This window comes from Physcomitrium patens, chromosome 1, assembly GCF_059467195.1.
Source record: "Physcomitrium patens ecotype Gransden chromosome 1, ASM5946719v1, whole genome shotgun sequence".
In the NCBI taxonomy this organism is placed as follows: domain Eukaryota; kingdom Viridiplantae; phylum Streptophyta; class Bryopsida; order Funariales; family Funariaceae; genus Physcomitrium; species Physcomitrium patens.
In genome coordinates this window covers 20,833,155-20,854,599 of record NC_143410.1, presented here as the reverse complement: position 1 = coordinate 20,854,599, position 21,445 = coordinate 20,833,155, and the positions used below count along the sequence as shown (strand labels likewise).

General features: G+C 42.8%; 2 protein-coding genes across 4 annotated transcripts; both read left to right on the top strand.

Annotated features, from left to right (window-relative positions):
• Positions 1–256: 256 nt before the first annotated feature.
• LOC112284048 (pentatricopeptide repeat-containing protein At1g26460, mitochondrial) lies at positions 257–4,059 on the top strand. The gene is made up of 6 exons (XM_024523555.3): positions 257–1,506; positions 1,876–2,098; positions 2,223–2,681; positions 2,872–3,075; positions 3,194–3,331; positions 3,471–4,059. Exons 1-6 carry the CDS (start codon positions 854–856, stop codon positions 3,684–3,686), a joined length of 1,893 nt encoding a protein of 630 aa, XP_024379323.1. The 5' UTR covers positions 257–853; the 3' UTR covers positions 3,687–4,059.
• Positions 4,060–5,080: 1,021 nt separating this feature from the next.
• Positions 5,081–18,938, top strand: LOC112284032 (uncharacterized). 3 transcript variants are annotated; one of them, XM_024523535.3, is made up of 21 exons: positions 5,081–5,217; positions 6,029–6,082; positions 6,211–6,333; positions 6,936–7,686; positions 8,078–8,166; positions 8,355–8,453; positions 8,592–9,354; positions 9,671–10,804; positions 10,994–11,147; positions 11,348–12,090; positions 12,244–14,077; positions 14,466–14,730; positions 14,987–15,070; positions 15,469–16,020; positions 16,402–16,497; positions 16,717–16,872; positions 16,998–17,177; positions 17,379–17,489; positions 17,832–18,014; positions 18,329–18,373; positions 18,518–18,938. In XM_024523535.3, exons 3-21 carry the CDS (start codon positions 6,253–6,255, stop codon positions 18,650–18,652), a joined length of 7,455 nt encoding a protein of 2,484 aa, XP_024379303.1. In that variant the 5' UTR covers positions 5,081–5,217; positions 6,029–6,082; positions 6,211–6,252; the 3' UTR covers positions 18,653–18,938. The 3 variants fall into 3 exon arrangements, with proteins under 3 accessions (XP_024379303.1, XP_090109187.1, XP_024379294.1); XM_024523526.3 differs by lacking the exon at positions 5,081–5,217 and adding an exon at positions 5,319–5,455; XM_090253061.1 differs by lacking the exon at positions 5,081–5,217 and adding an exon at positions 5,273–5,455 and having other exon boundaries at positions 6,029–6,333.
• The last annotated feature ends 2,507 nt before the right edge of the window (positions 18,939–21,445 follow it).

Below are 21,445 nucleotides of genomic sequence, written 5' to 3'. Positions count from 1 at the left end.
TTTCATTAATCCCCACCCACACAACATGGCTCATTTCTCAGATTTGGTTCAAATGCATTGCGAATTGCATCATCTATATACTTTCATTTCATTTTGTTTTAGTTTTGAATCGAAATCCAACATTACCCACAACTACAAACCCATTCCTCGAGTGACAAATTTGACGATATTTTTCCAAAACATAAGGAATGAAAACATGTTGCAATAGACACATGCATGCACGAACCCTAGTAATATTACAATTATCAAGCATTTGTTCAGGTTGGGAATTTTCTATGAGAGTGAACTAAAGTCTCAAATGCTCTACAAGAGTGAACTAAAACCTCAAGTGACCTAAAACCAAGGGACACTAACTCCACGGAAGCTTAGGAAGAAGAGCTCTACAGGAAGGAAGGAAGGTGAGGAAGCCAAGCCGAAGCCCAGCTTTAGCATTTGCATTGTATTGAACCACGTCGTTGTTGTTTTCAGGCACTTGGGCTCGCCATCGCCCCCACCCTCTTCATCCCCCTTGTTCTGCTCGGATCGCTTGCTGCGCTCTTGCGTCGTGCAGCTACTCGGCTGCCGTTGCTGTGCATCGGCGTGGGGAGCACGTCCCGGTAGTGGCGGATTTTGAGCTCGTGTTCACCCTTTGCCTCGGTGGTTGAGAGCGGAGGATTCGAATTGGGTTGCATGGGCTGCCTCTATGTCTGATGTGGTGCGCTTGAGTGAGGTTGCGGGAGTTTCTTCTAGACGTGTAGATAGTGGGGTTTGGTTCGGGAGGTTTGGAGTGAGTCGCGATTTAGAGGTGTGAGACGAGGTTTTTGTTCAAATTAGGGTTTAGTGGAGGTTTAGGGGAGGACAGGTGTGGGTCGATATGGCTTCCAGGGAGAGTCTGAAGGTTTTGTGCAAGCAGTTGAATGCGCGGCAGCGGCATGTGCTGTGTCGAAGCTTGGGATCGCTCGCATTATGTGGAAACGGGGCTGCTCAAGGGATAGGCGAGGTGGAGAGGAAGGGTTTTAGGGTTCCTATGCTGAGAGATGTGAGGAGCGTGAGCAGTAGTGCGCATTGCGCGCAAGCATCGTCGCAGTTGGATGCGCAACTTTCGTCTGTTGTAATCCAAGCTGTCGGAAGTACGGCGCCGAAGGTACCTGGATTTTCCATGTCATCTGGGTTTAAGCCCGTTGCGGCACCGGCTGAATCGTCCGTTGCGAATTTGGATGCCATCGGTTTAGCGCGAGAAATGTCCAATGCGCTCTCCCATCAGAAGATGGACGAAACCGTGCGGTTGTATGATGAGTGGGTCAAGTTGACAGATGCAGCAGGGAATCCTAACAGTCCGAATATTTTGGTTTACAACCTGCTGTTACATGCCAAGCTCCGCCTAGGTGCTCACCCCGATGTGCTGCATCGAATTGTGAGCGAAATGGAGAGCGGAGGCGTAATGCCAACTCAATTGTCTTACAATTTTCTTCTACGATCTGTATTCCGTCAAAGGGATTCGAAAGCAGCTGAACTTATTCTTGAGAAGTGAGTTCCGCTTTGATGTTCTTGGTGCATTTCATATTCTCGCATACTTTAATCTTCGCTTGTAAATCATGGAATTCGAAAAACATCCCAGTGCCTGTGACTCGCTTTTATAGTTTCTTCATCAATTTTGATTGTGACGTTTTGTAAAAGAAAGATTAACTTTAGTGGATCATGGTAACATGAAGATTGGCCTCAGCACTTTTACACCAGGTTATGAAGCGTTTCTTGGCTTCCATCGTGCTAATTATCACCTTTAACAATTATGTCGTGTCGCAGGGTATTGACTAAAATGCTTTTTTCATATGATATTTTGGATGCAAATGAATAGTGCCACAGGTTAAATGTTTTTTTCTCCCCGTTTCTTTGCAGAATGGAACGAGCTGGTCCAGAGGCGCAACCTGATGGGGATGCATATAACTTCGTTATTGCTTTGTGTGCGCTTAATCGAAGAATACCAGCTGCGATAAAGCACATGCAGTCTATGTATGTGAGGAATTTTGTGCCCAGCAAGACCACGTATAATGAAGTATTGCTTGCTTGTGCTCGAACCCATCGCTCCGCAATAGCTGTTGCGGTAATGAAGCAAATGCAGGTGGGCACGCTTGACACATCGCTCTTGCTTGTGGTGTTTGTTCAAGGGATAGTTGCTCGAGTATTCATTACCATGTCCTTCGGTTTCTAACTTCGGCGATTGATATTTACTTCTGTTTGTTCAGACGCACCAAATGGTACCACAAGTTCAGACGTTGGTAGAGCTAGTCATAGCGGCAACAGAAGTTGATGATGCTGAGTGTGCTTTTACCTCTTTACAACACCTGAACAACCAAAGTGCATCTAAGGTTGTTCAGCCTCTGGTAATGGATGAGGGGAGTATTGCGGCTATTCTTGGAACGGCCGCACGTACTGCTAATGCTGCACTCGCTAAAGAGGCATGGGATCTTCTTAAAGTGTGTGTTGGGTCAGGTCGTACACCTCATCCAGCTGCTTACATGGCCTTGGTGCATGCCTTGTCCACCTCTCAGCAGTTTGATGCCGCGTTTTTAATACTTTCCGAGATGCAGAGTCTCTTTGGGGCCGCTCAAAATGCAGAGGAATTGGAGATTTTGAGTCCTTTTTCGTCCTTGAGGCCTCTTGTGCTTTCACTGTCTCAGTTAGGCCCCGCAGGTCTTGACGGGGTGAGTTTCATTCTTAATTGCCCAGTGCGTCTTTTACACTTTGTCATGTCCTCTTTTGTTTATGCGGCGGTTATCTTATCCTCTCTATTTGTATCTTAGTAGTAGTAAAAAAAAAAAAAAAGAAAAAAAAGAAAAAAAAAGTGGGTTCTTTTTTGTGTTTTGATTACTTCCTTGCATGTTTTGTCTGCAGGCTTACTTTAAATTGGCGGAAATGCATGCCAGTGGACAGCCTGTACCTATAGCGGCTATAAACTGCGTGATACTGGGCTGTGCAAATATTTGGGACGCTGACCGTGCATATCAGACTTTCGAATCTATTTCAAGCACCTTTGGACTGAGACCTGATTCTCATTCCATTAACGCTCTTTTGGAAGCTTTCGGGAAGAACAAAAAGGTTAGTGTTGTTGAGAATTTCTGAAGGACACTTATCAGGAGCCTGCGGTTTAAATTTGGATTTAATATTTACATATACTTGTCCCTACTAAGAATTTTACTTTTCTGGTTCTGAGCAGACAGCTGAGGCAGTAAAGTTGTTCGAGTACATGAAGGAATCTGGTATTGCTCCCGATCAGCGATCTTTTGAGCTGATGATCACTGTTCATGTTATCAATCGAGATGTTGAATCAGCTTCTGCTATTCTCACCACAATGGTCAGCAACTTTCCAGCCTCATGTAGATGACTCTGTATTCCATTCCGGGTTGAGATCATTAGCAATAATTTTCAAGACAACTAACAATTGTCTGGATAGGATGTGATGGATGCTGACTATCTAATCACTCTTTTTGCAGATGGATGCTGGTCATACCCCGTGCAGGGAAGTGCTGTACAAGTTGTGGAGGCGGTCTCGTAGAGAAGGTGACACGAAGACAGCCGAATATCTTCGGGGACTCTTCAAGAGTTGGGGATACCGGGATTGCCACGTGGGAGAGAACAGGCGCCGTCTCATTACTACAACCGCAAAACAAACTGAATTCGATTCTCAATCTCAACTACTTCAGGCTTGATGGAATGGCTCGAGAGAGAAAGACTTGAAGAGTGTTAGGTTTTTGGCCTTTTCTAAAACTGGAATCACAGGTGTCGTAGAGTATGAAAGTGTGGCTGTAGCCTACGAAGCTGCTAACAAAAGGATAGACCTGGAGTCTTTTGGATAGTGTTCTGAACCACTCTACGAATCTATTGGAAGTTTAGGCATTGGTATTGGGTTCCATCATTTCTAGTCGAAGGGGAAGAAATTTTCCCTGGCAGTGGAAGCGCTTCCCAGCTTCAGTCATGCACGATTTGTGGTGTAACTTGTTACACGAATGGAGCTGTGCACCGTTCTTAGTTACCATTCAATATTGATCTTCCCTGCAGACACATGGGAGTGATTTCTCAGGAGATGAGTATTCGTGATTGTACTCCAGTACTCTCATTTGGTTCTTTACATTCTATTTTGTGCAGCCCTTTGTTTGCCACAGCGGTCTGTTTTTTGTCGTCAGTATTCTAGCGTGCTAGAGCTGTTATGCCAGTGATACTTATTGTCCACCTCTCACTTCCTTGATTGACGATTGGTCTCTTTAATAATCACTCTTTTTCCTTCACCTCCGTGCATGAGTGCTTTGCATGCCCCAAATCCATTTGCGTACGCAATCCTACATTTTCTTTAACTGCAGAGCCTTAAATAAATTTCAATGGTTTGACCATTCAACCTCCAGGATCCTCACTGTCAGTACCTGCGCTGGTGATGTTTTTCTTCACACAAGTTCTGAAGCTAAGTCGTGATTAATCTACAACAGTTTAGAGGTCACATCTGCCAGTACCTGCATCATTAATTATATGATGTACGCGCGATATCTCCCGACTGTTTTAAGCACCAGTTGAGGCAAATGCTAAAATTTGAAAATGTAATTTGCAAATCGGTCTGAGAGCCCATTGCCGCTCAATCTCAGCAAAAACGGGCCGGGACCGGAGTAAGGGTACGGCGTAAGTCAACATGGACAGAGAGCATAATAATGTGCGTGCAAGATGAAACGGTGAGGAAGGCTGCAAACAACCCACAACGCTACACTAGGGCTCAGTTTGTAGGGGGAATGCTAAGTTGGGTCCCACCGCTCATCGTCCACGCTATAGAGTAGGCGGGTACCAGAGCCCGCGGATGCCCTAGAGTTCGGCCTTGTAGCAACAACACATGAAACAGACATAGGAAGAGGTGGACGAAGGGAGAGGAGGAAGAGGAAGAAGAAGAGCAAGTGCAAGCAGCGAATTGAGTAGAAGAATCGCTGCCGACGCTTGCTGAACATCAATTGCCACGGCTGTCTCTCTTGCTCCACCCTCCTCTTCCCCCCTCGAGTGGTGCCAACCACGCAAGGTCTCCTCGTCTTCTCCGCCAGCGGCTTCGCGTGGGGTGACTGGCTTCAGAGGAGTTTTGGGATGTGAGGAAATGCTGTTACGGAGAGCTCTCACGGGGGATGTTGGTTGATGGGTGTGGATTATAGCGGGGGAGGAGCTCTGGAAGTCAGTTGTGCTGGGATTACCATCGGGAGGTGCTGATTGAGGGTAATTACGAGTGATTTAGGGGCTTGTAGATGTATTCATTTTTTATTATTTTTGCATCGTTGGAGTGGGGAATTTTTTGAAGATTGAGGAGTTGCGGAAGGGTGGGGCAGGAGAGGAGAAGTGTAGGGCAGGGCAGGGCAAGGTTGAGTTTACAATCGAAATTGTGAGGGCGGACGAGCGCAGTGTCGTGTTTCTTGTCCCCGATATGTTGTGGTTTCCGTAAAGGATCTACTATCAGGTGAGGGTCTTGTCTGGTGAGTGGAAAATCTGCGAGGACAGCGGTAAGATGTTTTAAATTGACGTTTGGAGCAAAGCCTCTTAATATGCTCCAAGAGATTGCAGAAGGAGCGTGTCGTGTCTGCGACTATCCAAAAGACTTGGGTATTGACAGAGGAGAGACTTATTTTTTTTCAGATCATCAGAAATCTTATATGTATACATATAAAATTCTGTGGGGCATAGATAGTTGAAGAGATGGAGACTGGCATCAGGAGACATGCTGCGGGTAGTGGTTTTTTCAATGCTGTCACATATTAGCCAGACTGCAGCGATTGGTGCAGTGGTGGAGTAGTAAACTGCAGCTTGGAAACTTCATGTTTTTGCAACGCGATTGTATTTCTGTACTATTTTTTCTATGTTGTTGATCGTTGAGGAGGCACAATTATCGCTGAGGACAGTAGTTGAGATTCTGGAAACCGAGATAGTCGGTCGTCGTGACTTTGGAACGCGTCAGTGCCTACGGAACATCTACTGCACTACTTGTCTGCGTTGTTTGTATTTTAATGCACGGCTTCGTGGCATTGTCATTCAGGGAAAATTGGAAGTGTGCACTGTTTACCGGACGTTGCATATCTAATGGTCAATGGTATCATATTTCGTTCCGTCTTCCGCTCCTTGATGTCGAAATCGGCATGCCTTTTTCTATAGAAGTGTGCTCCGGATTGTGAAAGTTAAAAAGTGAAGTACAAGTCTGAGGCTTGTTTGTCATTTCAGAGTAAAGTTAATGGTTTAGGTGGGGGCATTCGAAGCTAAGTGATGACCTTGGAGGAGATGTGGAACATGAGGCCACCCTTGAATAAACCTCCGACTCACCCGAGCGTGTCAACATCAAACCAGGTAATCTACATGTCTTAAAGGTGTCCTGGTGTCTAAGAAGGGGTTGCTCGTCGGGAAATAACAGGACGTGGTCCATGTTGCCTCAGAGTCTTTCAATGTGTTCATCGGAATTTTTTGTAGTCTTGTTTGGATGGTTGTAGCAATGCACCTTTAGCTCCATTTGTACAATGAGCGTTCGTAATCTCAGAGCTGACGAATAGGGAGACACAGGAGAAAGTGAGGGCGGTTTACCATTTCCAGCTCTTAGGAATTGATTTATACAAATTTGTTTGAACAAGGAACTTTGCTTGCATACAGTGTGGTAAGTTATTTTGATCTGATTGGATATATTAATCAGACAGGTACATTTTATAGCATGTTCATTGCAGTTTGTTACATCAACGTATCAAATTGTGCAAGGAATTATGAGAAGTCACCATACGAATTAACTGTATATAGTCCACCTGATAATTCTAGTAATTAATAACTATTCAACAATCGTTTATTTAACTCGTGAAATAGTGGTTTAACTTAACATGTACAGGTAATGTCAGTATTCTCGGCTTTTCTGCAATTTATGTAGAAGCGCTAATCATCACTTTTGTGTGGGTTTTCTGTTGTAGTTCAATTTGGATTCAGGGCAGTTGCCCCAGCCCTACATGGCTAAGGAATTCTGCGTTATCGAGCGTACTTTCAGGCAAGAGCATATGCTTCCGAATATGATGAATTTCGGCTCTCAAGGGCTCAGTGCAAACAAGCCCAAGTCGGAACTTCTGGCCATGGTTTCTGGGTCTCAGCAGCATCCACTTAAGCCGAATAACCCTCCATCCTTGACTGCCCGGTCGAGTCATATTGCGTCTCTTCCTCCATTCACTCAAATGAATCTGGCAGATCACGGTGGGTATGATGGATGGTCTACTCAAAATCTTTCTATCCCATCACAAACAAATCGCCTAGACGGTAGTGCAAAGTTTACTACAGTGGCAGATCCATCTATTGGACACAATAGGGACTTCAATCTCACGACTGGCGGAAGAGTAAACGAAAGTTTCCTTCTGAATGGGTCAAGGGCACCAGTAGCTGAATTTATGTCGCAAAATTCAAGTTTTAGCAGGGGTACGCATGAATTGGGTTTGGAGGGGAGCCGACGTCTTTCTTCATCACAATGGTTAGCGGAGCCGTTGAGACAAAGGCAGCGGTATCCAAGCGTGCAAGCGTCGACTCTGTTCATGGCCAATGGGGACCTTCACAAATTTGACTCGACGTCATCCAATATGGGATCTGTTTTCCGGAGCCAACCTCACTCAAACCCAGGCCCGACTCCATCCGGAGGGCTTCGAGTTTATTGCATAAACTACTTTGAAGTACCTGTGGGTGAGTATCTTCAAAGAGCCTTTGGCACACTGTCTTGGCCCTGTTTGTCAGGCTGTGAATGTGCATGTTGCTGGCTTAATCCCTTTCTCTTTGAGCTTGTATTGAGTAGATTATTGCCTCTCGTAGAAAGAGTGGCTGATTTGTGATGTCAAGTTTGACTTTGGGTGGGTGGGATCTCATTGTGTATCTTTTCGTGTGTTGCGATTCATTTTTGTTAAGATGTTTTATGTAGCATCTTCGATGGGTATAATCTACTCAATACAAGCTCAAAGAGAAATTGAGTAGATTATTGAGTAGATAAGTCACGATGTTTTATATAGCGTCTTCGATGGGTATATGTCTCTTTGGATTCCTCTGGGACTGCGGGTTGACCTGAGAAGTGTGGTGGCAGGTGGGCTGCTAAGTTTGACTGACGCAGGGCAGTTGGGAGTAACTTGTGCCTGCCACGGCCAACACATGTCGGTTGCTAAATTTACCCAGGTATTTGATGGAGGTACTTATTCTGTTGGTTCAGTAAGGAACAGCTGCACTGTAATGTATGGTCCCTGCAGGTCTTAATGCTCCAACTGATGTTGGTGTTGAATTTGAAGTGGTACGAAAGTGACTAAGTTGCCACCCTGTCTCTGTCCTTAGTGGCTTAAGATATCTTATGGTATGGTTGTGTGCAGCATTCAGGACTTAATGTTTCAAATCCTGGACTGGCGGTATTTATGGAGGGAGGTGAAAATTTGGTACAGTGGCGAAAGTTGTTTTTCTCTCAATTTGGGGTAAGTTGATGGACATCATGGACACTAGTGGCTGAGATGTATACAATGACATGTTTCTGAATGTATTTTGAGGTTCTCCAACTACACACAGTGAGGGTCACTGCGGTTGAGCTCACAAATTGCTTTTCTGGGCGGCAGGTGAAGGTTCCGGAGGACAATGTGGGTTGGGAATGGCAGAATAGTGGTTCTGTGGAGACGGGGCACGGAAAATATAAAGATGTTGGTCCTGGTGAGATAGGGCCTGGACGGGATAAAGGGATGTCGACTCAGAGGTGGCAAAAAGAAGTGGATGTGTCATGTGGCGGAACCAGTCCGATGATGAAGAGCAGAACAACACAGATGTGGGATGCTCGTGTAGGCAACGGGAGCACTTCCACTCTTCATGCGACGAATTCCAACTCTAATACGAAATTCGGACTGCTGAACACTGGAAACGGTAGCGTAATGGATTCTAGAGAGACGGAGTTGAGGAATTACGAGCAATCGTACAGAGGAGTGAATGTAACATCGGCTGTCGGGTCTGGACAGTTGTATACAGCTCCACCGCCCGAGAGCCTTTCGAGGGGTCAGGGGAATATGGGAGGTATTACATTTCAAAGCATGTCTCATGCAGGTCACGAAGCCATAAGCAATGAACGCAACTTTACAAATGATGGAGGTCAGCGTTATTCCTCTGCGGAACAGCAGGTGAGGAACGGTAAAGGGGTAAACTATTTGGTTAACAGATGGACCGATGGGCAGGAATGTCGTACAAGAGAGAATGACAGTACTTCAAATTTTGAGCTACGGTTGGGGCAGCCATCTCAGCAAACACAGGCGGCTGGGGCATCTTTCTCATCCATGGCAACTTCCAGTGTGGATCATCCGAAGCCGCCTTTGTTTGAACAAATCATGAACAAAGGTTGTCGCCTTAACACATGTTTCGTATTCACAATTTGCATGCTGATTACAACAGTGATGTCTATCCATATGCACTGGAAATCCGGAATAAAAATTTAAACAGCAGAAAAGTGCTCATTAATGTCACCGATGTTACCTCCCGTCAGAGACAATATGAAATGGAAATACAAATTCCACACGAAATTGTTTTGTGGTAGAAGATGAGGTATAGTGTCTGGGTTGGTGGATCAAATGTATTAAAGCATACACCAGCCTATATATATTTATATATGTATGATTAATGTGGAGAATGTGGATATGTGTATGTTTCTTGACAGTGTGGGATGGAAAGTCGCCACATAACTTACAGCAGTTCAATCCGACGAATCTACCTAAGTTTTCTGGCATTTCTGGTCAGAAGAGAGAGCAACTAAGCGGCAACACGACACGACATTCAGTTCCTGTCAGAACAGATGGTTTGGATGGTTTCGGTAAAGAGAAGCGCGGAGAGGACAGAGGCGCAGCTTATCACAACTTAACCCAAAGTACAAGGCAGGTGTTCCATTCCTCACAAGGAGTATACGAACTAAGTGCTGTATCAGAGCAGGTTCAAGGAAAATTCACGTCTTTGGAATCCATTCACCAGTCGAGCATCTTGAGCAGGAGTGGGGATGGTCAGTTCCGGGTCGTACAATCGGGGTCGGAGAAGTTGGCGGCAAAGCTAATTTCACACCCTAATCAGTCTCGTAGCGTGACATTGGAGAATGGGACGAGCTTGGATTCGTTGAGCACAGGGGCATTGATGCAGCTGAGCAACAAGACCGGACAGAGGCTTTTGGAAACAGCCATTCAGTCATCGTTCACGTACCGAGCGATGGGGCCAGAAGGTCTTAGGGCACAGCTGAAGGACGGTCATAGTAGAGGAGTTGCGGCAAAAAGTTTGTCCAGCGGTGTGGATATATTTGGTCGGCCCTCGATGGCTCCCCGTGCTAGATTCTCTGACTTCCTTATGGAGAACCAAGGTCACCACGATTCGGGGATTGGTTCTCGAGGGATTGTGGATAGTGCAAGTCACAGTAGGTTGGAGCAGGATCCAAAACTTGGATTTCAGATGCGAGAACAAGGGATGACGTTCATGACACAGCGGCCGATTCAGAGAGTTGTGCAGGAGGATTGCAGTACACGATGCAACGAGGTAGGAAGAGTACCGGGTGCTGAACATGTATTGGAGGGTCAAAAATTGATGTCAAATAGAATTGAACAGAAGCAGTGGCAGAGTCAGAATGACCAGGCATTGGGAAACGACAAGCAAGGCTGGGCTCGAGGCGGTCCCCAGGCATTGAACACTGTAGATTCGGGTTTGGGATGGAAAGTGCAGAACGCAGAGATTCCGAAACGTTTAAGGCCAGGCGACGCTGAAAGCAGACGCAATGAAGCTGAGTACGTGGATGTGCGATTGGAGCGTCTAGCAGGTCTCCAATCGAGGCCCCGGAATCGTGGTGTAGTTGTTTAGATTTCTGTTTTTAACGGTGCTAGAGATGTGGTTTCGACAGAATATTTGTGGAGATTTCTGTGCATGTAAATATGTAGGTAACGGAGTACACCTGAATCTGTGTATGGGCAGTGTCTTGGTCTAACATGTTTCTAAGCGGCTTTTGCAGATCCGGCAGTTAAGGAGGTGAAAGATGGTCACGCGCCGGGTGAAAGCCCGCAGAGAAACTTCGAACTTTTGTCTGTCAATGGGGAGGACACACAGTGCACTTGTTTCAAATGCAGGAAAGCAAGTCCATCTACGAGAGGGCAAGCTGTGCCAAGGTGAGGGGAGGTTGCAGCGTTTCTGTGAGGGTTAGCTTTGATCGTTGATTGCTCTTACGTGGTGTAAATATGCTTGTTAGTTTTAAACATCCTTGATGTATGCAGTTAGTGGACTTCGAAGCGCAGGCATGTATGAATAGTGAGTCATTTATTTTTATTTTCATCACAGCTTAGTGTTGAATGTGGTGGTGGTTGTTTAGGCTCGCTGGACAAGTTTGTCTGAAGGAGAAGAATAGCCTTGCGAGCACGGTGGAGGCTGGAAAAAGAGTAGGTTTTGTGGAAGGCCAGCATGATGCTTTAGAAGGTCGTGCCCAGGTCCAACAGCCAGACACGGAGCCACATCTGGACAAGGACACAGTGAAGGGTAAAGAGTGTACTCTGGAGTCCAGTGGTCCGACCTTACCGTGGGAACCGAGACGGAGAGAGATAGAGGTGGAACGGCAGGAGATGATTACAAAATGTGAAGGAGTGGCTCCCGGGGATAATAGTGTGTTGTCAGACACTGCTGCGAAGGGCGCTGCAGCAGGGCGTAGCAGTCCACTAAGGAGTGCTGGTGGTGGTGAAGTTTGTTCGAATAGCTCAGAGAACGTGTCTAGCGGGCTTTCTGATGAAAGATGTGCTGCTAGTGGCGAAGGATGCCCTTCGGTTGTGCAAGAGTCGGATATGACGGCTGCTCCCGGGGCTGTAGATGAAGGGTCTGGAATAGGTAAATGCTCTTCATCGGACGATGTGGACATGGGAATGGCCACGAATCAGAATGAATTGTCGTTGTTGGAGGATCCAGTTAAGCTCGCATCTCCATCGTCTATGGGATGCCCATCATCCAGCAACGTGGGAAGAAGACTTATTGTGAAGAGAAGTGGAGTGAGAGGCACAGGAGGGTGCCATGGCAGCAAGGAGGCAGAATCTAATGAGGTGGAAGCAGAGCCGGTGATAAGCACAGGCGAGTACTTTGTAGTTACTTTTGTCCGGTTTTGATTGTGTGAGAGTGAATTTTTCGGCTTGGGAAATTAGAGTCTGAGTTAAAATTTCCCCACAGAATGGTGGATTGTGAATTGAAAATACATGGCAAACTCACACAATCTTGTGAAGGCAGGTAAACTGGAGAGGACGCAGCGACGTAACACGAAATGGAAACGGCTGGAATTGGGTGAGGATGGAGATGCTAAGGTTGTTAGTCCGACGAGTTCGTCTGGGCACGAAGCTGAAGTTCAGGTGCCACCAGCGAATGCAAGAATAGGATTCCAGGTGCAGGAGGCGCTTGTAAGAGCGGATGCGGACTTATCGACGAAGGATTTGAAAGCGAGTAGCGGAGAGGTGATGCCGCCTTCTAAGCGGCGGAAGCTGGCCATACCGAGACGGCATCAAGAAATGAAGTTGACGAATGTGACTGAGGATAATCTAGAGGCGGCGAGTTTGAGTGAGGATACGAAGAAAAAGACAGGCAGTTTGGTGATACGAGTTCCAGTGGCAGGCGTGAACCGTCTTAAAGCCAAGAAAGGGATTTGGACAAAATTGCAGTCGAAGTGCGGCGGGAGGGATTGGAGTGGTAACCCAGCTGAGGAGGGTCATTCGGATATAAGAAATGGCAAGAGAGGGCCAGATATGGGTGAATCGACGGTCTCCAAAGTAGGAGCTCTGGGCAAAGTTTCGTCAATTTGTGATTCAGGTTTAGGGGAAGCAGGCACTGTAGGTCCAAATAAGGTACCAACTTTCTTGACTAAGAGTCTTCGCAGTCCGAGAACACCATCGGCGCGACCAAGTCCACGAAATGGGAAGATAGTGTCGTTAAGCGTGATTTTGAAACAAGCCAAAGATTCCAGTCCGATTTCCGAAGCTTTCGAAGGAAAGGCAGTTGTACAGAAGCTTAAAGAAGCCGTTCCAGAGTTCAGAAACGAAGGAACTATTCAGAAGAGGGTAGATGTCCACGCAGTTTCTGGTAGTGTCGCAGCCAGTCGTGATAAAAAAGTCAAGGATCGAGATCATTTTGGCATGGGAGGATCTTGGAAGACTTCTAAATCTACAATAGAAGCTACAGTCCACAAGAAAGTTGAAACCCATGTTGCCACTGGTAATATCACAGCCGGTCCTATGAAAGACGTAAAGGATAAGAATCGTCCTGATACGGGAGTAGTGTGGAAGGAAGGGCGTAAGATGATACAAGTCCACAAAGAAGATGCACAGAATCGAAAGGTCCGCAGTCTGTTGGAGTTGACTGGCAAGAACAACATGAATGGGCCACATGCAGAGGTGTCCGAGTTCGCAGAGAATGAGGATTCAGCAGCAGTCTGGAAGGCCGGAAAACAGGCGTCAGCAGCTTTACAAATGGACAACCCGGCAGTACAACCTGGATCTGTAGGTATTGGTGGTCCTATCCCTCGCGGTGAGAGGTCAGTGAGGCCAGGGATTTCAAATAGAAGGAAAGTAGAGTGGCACAGAAGCATCGACGCACAAGTAGAAGTTGACAGGAGCGAGAGTGTAGCAGAGAAGGAGAAATTAGCTCCTAGAAAAGGCGATACATTTGAGTGCGAACTATCTCAGTTGAGATCAGCAAGCGACAGCATTATCTCAGAAACGAAGCTTCGGCAGGGGTTCGGTGAGCAGGGTTGCCTCGTGAGGAAGCAGATACGGTCAAGTAATGTAAAGAGAAGTAAAATAAAGGGAAATAAATCGCTGGACAAGGATACATTATCTTCTGATAAAAGACTGCGTCTGGGAGATACAGACACAGTGCCGCACGAGGAGAGGCGTGTGCAAAAGGGGGGTATAACAGGACTAGGGGTGCTAAAGAGAAAAGGAGGACCAGAGTTGCTGTCTCTGCCGGGTGCCAGCACGAAACGTCCGAAGTTTATCTCTGGATTGAACAAAGCGAAAGAGATTTTAGTTTGCGACATTGAGGCATCCATGGAAAGCGTTGCTCTGCCGAAGAGGTACTTCATAATCATTCAGATGCTCAAATAGTTGATGGTGGCTTGTGTTGTGTATGTGGGTTTATTTATATTGTGTTATTTATCTTAGATGTGTCTTGTCTAATAGTTGGTCTTCGGTAGCTCATCAGACTATAGTCAGTATTGCGAAGATGATCAATGTTCCTTTGCACCACATCTAGATGGTGCAGGAGTATCAGTTATGTATTGGGTTTTATGCCTGCTATTATTTCTTAGGTTTCTTTAGTGTGAGGAATGTCTTGCTCATTACAATGTGCTTCTCCTTACACTGGTGACCTCTGTTGTTTTAAGGACATGCTCTGGATAATTTAGATCTGGTTTTTATGAAAGGGGTTTCCTGAGAGAAACGCACATCTTTTGCTTGGTGCAGTTCCATGGGGGAGCTTTTTTCAGACGATAGAAAATTGAAAGAACACGTGGACCATAGTCTGGGAAGCAACTTGAAGATGCAGCTGAAAGCAAAGCCCACGTTTTCAAAAGAAATGATGGGTTCTTATTTGAAAAAAGAAAGATCAGTGGCCAGTTTTGAAATAAAAAAGCCCAACATTCACGAAAGGAATAAATGTGATGTTTGTGGAGCCTTCACCTCGGTCAGCTACAATAAGTTATTATGTTGTAGTCGGTGTCCAGTCAAGGTAAGAATGTATATTAGTGGACGTGGAACTTTCTGGTGAATTTCTAATGGAGCATGTGCCTCAAGTTTCGTACTTTTGATTGCATTCATCCTTTGTTGTGGTTGGTAGTGTCCAGTTGACAAATTATTTTTTCTGATATCAATATGATATCATTAATGTTTTTTTTAAAAATTTTCCTTTTTGGCCGTCTGAATTTTAACTAAATGATGTCTGACCATGCTTTACGTAATGTTCATCTTGATCATCATTCGGATAGGTTCATCAAGCATGTTACGGCGTGCCCAAGATTCCGAAAGGGCCTTGGTCTTGTCGTACTTGCAAATTCAAGATCAAAAATTCGGTAAGGGCATAATTTACTTCCGGGTTTTCTCTGGCTTCAAATTTTTAGTTGCTTTTGTCCAGCTTGGTATGTATTTTTTATTTGAGATGTTGGCACATTTTTATCTCCTTCAACTTCAGGATCCTCGAGTTATTTACTGTTTATTTTAAATATAGTTTAGGTGTTTCCTTGTCCATGTCAGGAATGATCTTTCTCATTTATATGTCTTTTTACTATGCTCTTTGGGTTTTCTACCTTGTTTTCGATTTGGCTAATTCACCTTTTGATGTTTGGTACGGGTGCCACAATTAACTTTGCTAGAGCTGTTTCGTGTCAAGAATACGCGACCTAAAAATGAGGAATGATTCTTGCATTTGACCTGGTGAGGGAATGACGAAGTTTTGGGTTGGTTTATGTAGATATGTGTTCTTTGTGGATATGGGGGTGGAGCTATGACCCGCGTCCACAAAGCTCGAAGTTTCTGCCACGGGTTATTGCAAGTTTGGCGAGACATGAAGGATGAGAACATGCCTGACTCCTCTTTAGCAGATGATGAGAAAACCCTTCTGTCAGAAACAAACACCATTCAGTTATCGAAGAACAGGTCGGTATCTGTCTTGGCAAGAAAGTGTTCGAAGAGTAATGATACGATGGGCACAGAATGTGAGTCATGTGATTGTGAGGGGCCCAGAGACAACAGTTCGATTTGCAAAGTTTGTCGTAAGGACAGTCCTGAGCCTGGGAGCAGTGGTGGCAACATAGTGAAGTATTCTGATAGGGCTGTTTTCGCAAATTCCGGACGTGAGAGTTGGAGGAGGAACAATACCGTTCGAAGCGTCTTGAAGGATAGTGGAGCCAAACAGTGGGCCCATATGGTGTGCACATTGTGGATGCCTGGAACGCGATGCTTGAATATGGGAACCATGGGAGTGTTCGATGTATCGGGTGTAAAAGTTTCTCTACGAAAAATGGTAAGTACTGGAGTATTCTGGTTGGATCTGGATTTTATTGATTATCTGGTTGTTCTCAGAAGTGATAGATGAGCGTTTCATTTTTTGTATGTCTCAATAGAATGTGATGGGGAAATATGTAGGAAAAATAGACAATCTGCCGAGCGAGAGGTTGTAGATTGTGATGAGACAGGTTGATAGTTAGTTTCGTGGTGAACATCTGCGAGTATATTGCAGTTTGACGTTTTATTCGACTCACTCCGACTCTGGTACTGGTTTTGAGGTTCAAGATTGTTCAGGTGCTTGTCGTCAAATTGAGTTTGTTTGTTCGAGGACCTGAGCATTGTGTTGGAAATATTGCTTTTGGTAACTTGAAGTTGACTGTGTTATTGAATTTGCCAGCTATGCTCCATATGTCGGAGGAAAGGTGGTGCCTGCATACAGTGTCGTGTACCAAAATGCTCAACACCATTTCATGTCTTGTGTGCTCATGAGAAGGTAAATCTTTTCAATTGGTACTTGAAATACATCGGACATTCCTGTAAATTCTTCACCTAGAAACTGATCCGATATTTTAGCCACACTGGGTTTTGGAACTCGATGGACATTTTATTGAGACCAATGCGTTCTATAATTCCAATGCATAGAAAAATAATTTATATTCATTATTACCCTATTATTTTCTCTCATTTTTCATTAACTATTTTTGTTATGCAGGGTCTGTTACAAAGTGAAACTGTAATGGATGGCAGTAATCAGGTTGGCTTTTTTGGAAAATGCCTAAATCATGGCGATTCTTCTGTTAACGAGTTGGACGATTTAACAAAAGTGGGGCTTCGTCCTGCCAGGCGGGAAGTTTGTGCTCGTACTGAGGTGATTTTAACGGAACCTCCATATTGGCTACATGAGCTTCATTTTCTCTCTTTTTTACAGATAAGCGAATCTGTCTACACTGAGAAGTATCTGAAAACATTTCTATGGGCTTTTCATGTATGTAGGGGTACACAGGAAAGCTGAGTTTGGAAGAGCGAGCCAAAGCACAGCAACGGATGACTCTTGAAGGAGCCATGGCTGTTACTCCTGAGCAAGTCGCTGCAGCGCTTCGGATCGATGTTCGTAAAATGCCAACTCGACGGTTACTGAAACCAACGAATTCTGCCATGAAATGTGATCACCGAGTAAGTTTGACGTCTCTTATCACTGAAAGCGATAGAGTTTAGTAGAATTTCGAGGACATTCGAAGGAATCCGATGCGCTACTAATTCATATGTTTCAATGTAGCTATGTTCTGTTTCAGTGGTATGACATTCATTTTGAAGTTTCAATGAAGCGGGTACTTATTTCCTGAAGGAATTCTTTGATTACGTCGCAAATTGCAGGAGTACCTTCGATTTAAACAAAAGAGAGGTTGGACGAAACTTGGTGTGTATAAATCAGGAATCCATGCACTCGGCCTCTACACTACTGATTTCATTGCCGAAGGTGAAGTGGTGAGATTTGTTACCTTGTACTTACATTTGAACTTGGGAATATGTGACGTAATTCTGGGAGTTCTCTTTTTGATATGATGTCATGGTGTATTCGACTATAATGGCGTACATCTCAGCCAAATTGGAGAATCTTCATGTTAACTCTATTTGGTGCACAGCTGTATGTTACCAAATGATGGCATGTGACCATGGCCTCCACCAAGTGTTGTGACTGGGTGCATTCATTTGTTGTGGATGAAGGATCTACTGATTTGATAAGATCTTGGAGTGGTATTGATTCTATGCTTAAATGGTGCGCCCATGTGCAATTTCTAAGTACTTTTGCGGTTGGCGGCACATCAGGTTGTCGAGTACGTAGGCGAGATAGTAGGTTCACGTGTTGCAGACAAGCGGGAAGCTGAGTATCATTCTGGAAAACGCTTACAATATCAAGGTGCTTGCTATCTATTCAGAATAGATACGGAGCAGATTATTGATGCTACCCGTAAAGGTGGAATAGCTCGTTTTGTAAACCATTCCTGCTCGGTAAGCTCTCTGGTTTGATGACGAGTTGTAGCAAATTAGATAATTATAACAGAAAAGTTCATCATCAATTGACAAAGACCTCTCTATTGGATATGCAGCAAGCGCTTTTTTAAAAATTTGACACCGCTAATTATTACAGAGGGACCTCTTGATCCCAAGCTCTCTCTCTCGCTCGCTCTGTGTGTGTGGGATCATTAAAGCCAGCAATACGTCTGATTTGTTTCGGATATTGATGTCCAACTGTTCGGCATTTTCTTTTACGTTTAGGCGGCTGTTTTAACATTTTACTAATTTTTACCTCGGTCGTTTGCCAGCCTAATTGCGTTGCGAAGGTAATATGTGTGGAGAATCTCAAAAAGGTAAAACCCAGATACATTATCCCAGTATTCTTTTGTTGAAATTATTTGTTCTAATTTTCAACGTCTTTCTCAGTTTGTCTACGTTTACAAAAATTAGATACTTTGTACCTAAAACGAAAATTGTTGATTTTGACAATGATGAAGGTCGTCTTCTTTGCGAAGAGGGACATTTACGCAGGCGAGGAGGTCACGTATGACTACAAATTCAATTGCGATGAAGTTGGTGATAAGATACCTTGCTTCTGCGGTACTCCTGAGTGTAGAGGAACATTGAATTAACATTACTAGCTAGATTCAGTAATGAGACTTCGAATAGTTTGTAACAACAATTTAGGTAGATGATAGCCAGGCAATAGTTACCAGCGCTTGTGCCGATCCACTGCACATAAATTGTGCAACCACACACTGGTACAGAAACCATAGAGCACTTTTGGTATTGAGTGTCCACTCCATAGCGAGTCAGAGTATGTGGCATAGCTGGCTCGTGAATGAACACCTGTTAGTATTGGTGATAATGTATGATATTTCCAGGGTGTCAACAGCTTGACTCTGGAAAGTTTTCCTACTGTGAATAGTGTCACTAGTATTCAGACGGCGTTGCTATTTACGGCCTCATGAGGGTCCCTTAGCAGTTTTCTATCTTAGCAAACTCGCCGTGGTTCACATCTTGCAAACAGAAATCCCCTGTGATACTGTATTTCGCCAGTTCGTTTGGTGCATTGTTTGATTATGAGGGTTCATGATCAAACAACGCAACAAACGAACAAGGGAATGATGTGAAACTCTTCCTAGGTGATGGACAAGAGAAAAGCATGATCGTTTCAACTGAAGAGGAGGATACCTACTTGATTTTGAATGCATATAGTGCATGTTCTTTTGTCTGTGTGGGGATGTGATATGAATACTACTTGTTAACTTATTATATATTCTACTTGGTTGTGGGCAGTGAAGGCCATATCAACTTTCACATGGTTATTGGATTCTGATTTGAAGCATGTGACAATGGATTAATCTGAACATTTAGACTGCGTTTGGTCAGTTGTAACTTATTGTGCATGAACACACAGGTAAAAAAATAATTTGTGATTTTTATCCAATTCAATGCATTGAATGTCAAAACCGAACTTGTATTTTAGGTCTTTCCTGTTGTCAGCAACAAATAAGTGGATGTTTACAGTCTTCATTTATTACTGACAACAGCAAAGAGCTAAAAGAGATTCTGTAAGACCTATTAATTTTGAATAGAATTCTAGAGGAGTGCCTAAATACTTAAAATGTAATTCTAAATCAAAATAAATCTTACTTTTTTGTGATTTTAAAAATCTTGGTTGTGATTGACAAGAAAAATGTATCATTGAATTTAAAAGCCTAAAATTTAACATGAAACATTTATCAACTTTTAAAATAAAAGAATTGAAAGCCATTATATTTTTATGCCTCTAGAATTTATTTATTTCCATTAAATTAAAGTTCATATTGAATTAAATATTTTAATGGATCTATTCATTTCAATGGATTAAAAGTCCTGATTTTATTTCATATTTTTTTCTTTATGCATATATAATTATTGCAACTACAATATGGACAATCACTTTTATTTTTTTATTTTTTTATCATAATATAATAATTTGATTTCAAAAGAAAACTAAAAATGATTCAACTCAAAGAAACCAAAATAGTGTTCATAAATTTATATTTATATCTTTTATTAAAGGTGGCATTGATATAAAATCTCTCCTTTGAAACATCAAAAGACTAATGCAAGATACATTAAAGATAAGGCCCAATACACTTAATGCTAATAAAGCAATCAACATTTATATTAACATCTTTTGGTAACAAACAAATGTCATAAAATAACAAATTGCTAAATATGTAGATAGAAGACTCATATAATTACCATAGAAAATATATATCTAAAAGGATGTCATCACAATAGTGAGGTCTACAATGAATTTATAAGGAATATTAACATGTAGTATTACAAGTGTTAATGCTGAGTAGACGATGTAGAGTTGGAATTTAGAATAATATTGAGCAATGATGCCTTTATGGATTAGAATCTAGTGTTAAAAGAATTGCTAGAAAAAAAAATATTAAAGAATAGATTAGAATTTTTGTGTGCTTGGAGAATTTAAGCCAATGCATAATTATACACAACTATGATGATTAATTATGCATGATCAATTATTAGTAGCTATACACTCTCTTAGCTTAACTAACACTTATTGGATTTCTTGAGAATATTACAAATCAAGTTAAATAATATATTTCCAATTTGTATTTAAGTTAAAGATTAAGGATGCAATTAACTAAATATCTTATGTAAGAGATTTGGAAGTTGAGAGAAATAGCCAAGCTTTGGCCTAGGTTGAAGAAGAAGTTGGTTTTTCATCCTAAAAACTCAATGAAGAAAATAAAAAGATAATATAAAGAAAAAAAACCAATTCTTATGCTTACTTAGAATTAGATAATGTGTGTTTGTGTGTTCATAAAAAGAGATGGCTTTTGGGCTTGTTATTAAGCATGTGAGAGGAAATAGTGACATACGATCATATAACTTCAATAAATATATTGGTACTTCAAAAAATAATTGTATGTTGCAGCAAATTTAGATATGAATCCAATAGTTGGAACAATATATTCATGTAAATACATGTATAGTCAATCATGCAAAATCTTACATGTCACCACTTTACATTGAGTTGTGTATATCTTTTATAAATTTGAATGTGATTTTTAAGCAATTCATTTTGCTTTGCTATCTGAAGCTTTTTTCTATCTTGAATGTATGATGTTGTAAATATTTTAAAGCATATAATTTTCTCTTTATTTCTTATCTTTAATCTTGGTTTAAGAATTTATTTGTTATAGTAGCTCAAAAAAGTACATTTGTTTTATTTTTTCCCAAACTTGTTAAAAAATATAAATGTGCAATGAAAGAAAATTAATAAGATTAGAATGAAGTACATGCCAGGTTTGCAAACTTTGGCATTAGAATTTGCTTGTGTATCCTCTTTAATTTAAAATTTTCGATGTAATATTGTTAATAATAATAATTATAAGTATTAT

Excerpts from the sequence above, each read along its gene's own strand:
- LOC112284048 (XM_024523555.3), top strand. The coding sequence starts at position 854 with ATGGCTTCCAGGGAGAGTCTGAAGGTTTTGTGCAAGCAGTTGAATGCG. Across the intron at positions 1,507-1,875 it reads GCTGAACTTATTCTTGAGAA|AATGGAACGAGCTGGTCCAG; the intron begins GTGAGTTCCGCT and ends GTTTCTTTGCAG. Across the intron at positions 2,099-2,222 it reads CGGTAATGAAGCAAATGCAG|ACGCACCAAATGGTACCACA; the intron begins GTGGGCACGCTT and ends CTGTTTGTTCAG.
- LOC112284032 (XM_024523535.3), top strand. The coding sequence starts at position 6,253 with ATGACCTTGGAGGAGATGTGGAACATGAGGCCACCCTTGAATAAACCT. Across the intron at positions 8,167-8,354 it reads CGGTTGCTAAATTTACCCAG|CATTCAGGACTTAATGTTTC; the intron begins GTATTTGATGGA and ends GGTTGTGTGCAG. Across the intron at positions 14,078-14,465 it reads AGCGTTGCTCTGCCGAAGAG|TTCCATGGGGGAGCTTTTTT; the intron begins GTACTTCATAAT and ends TGCTTGGTGCAG.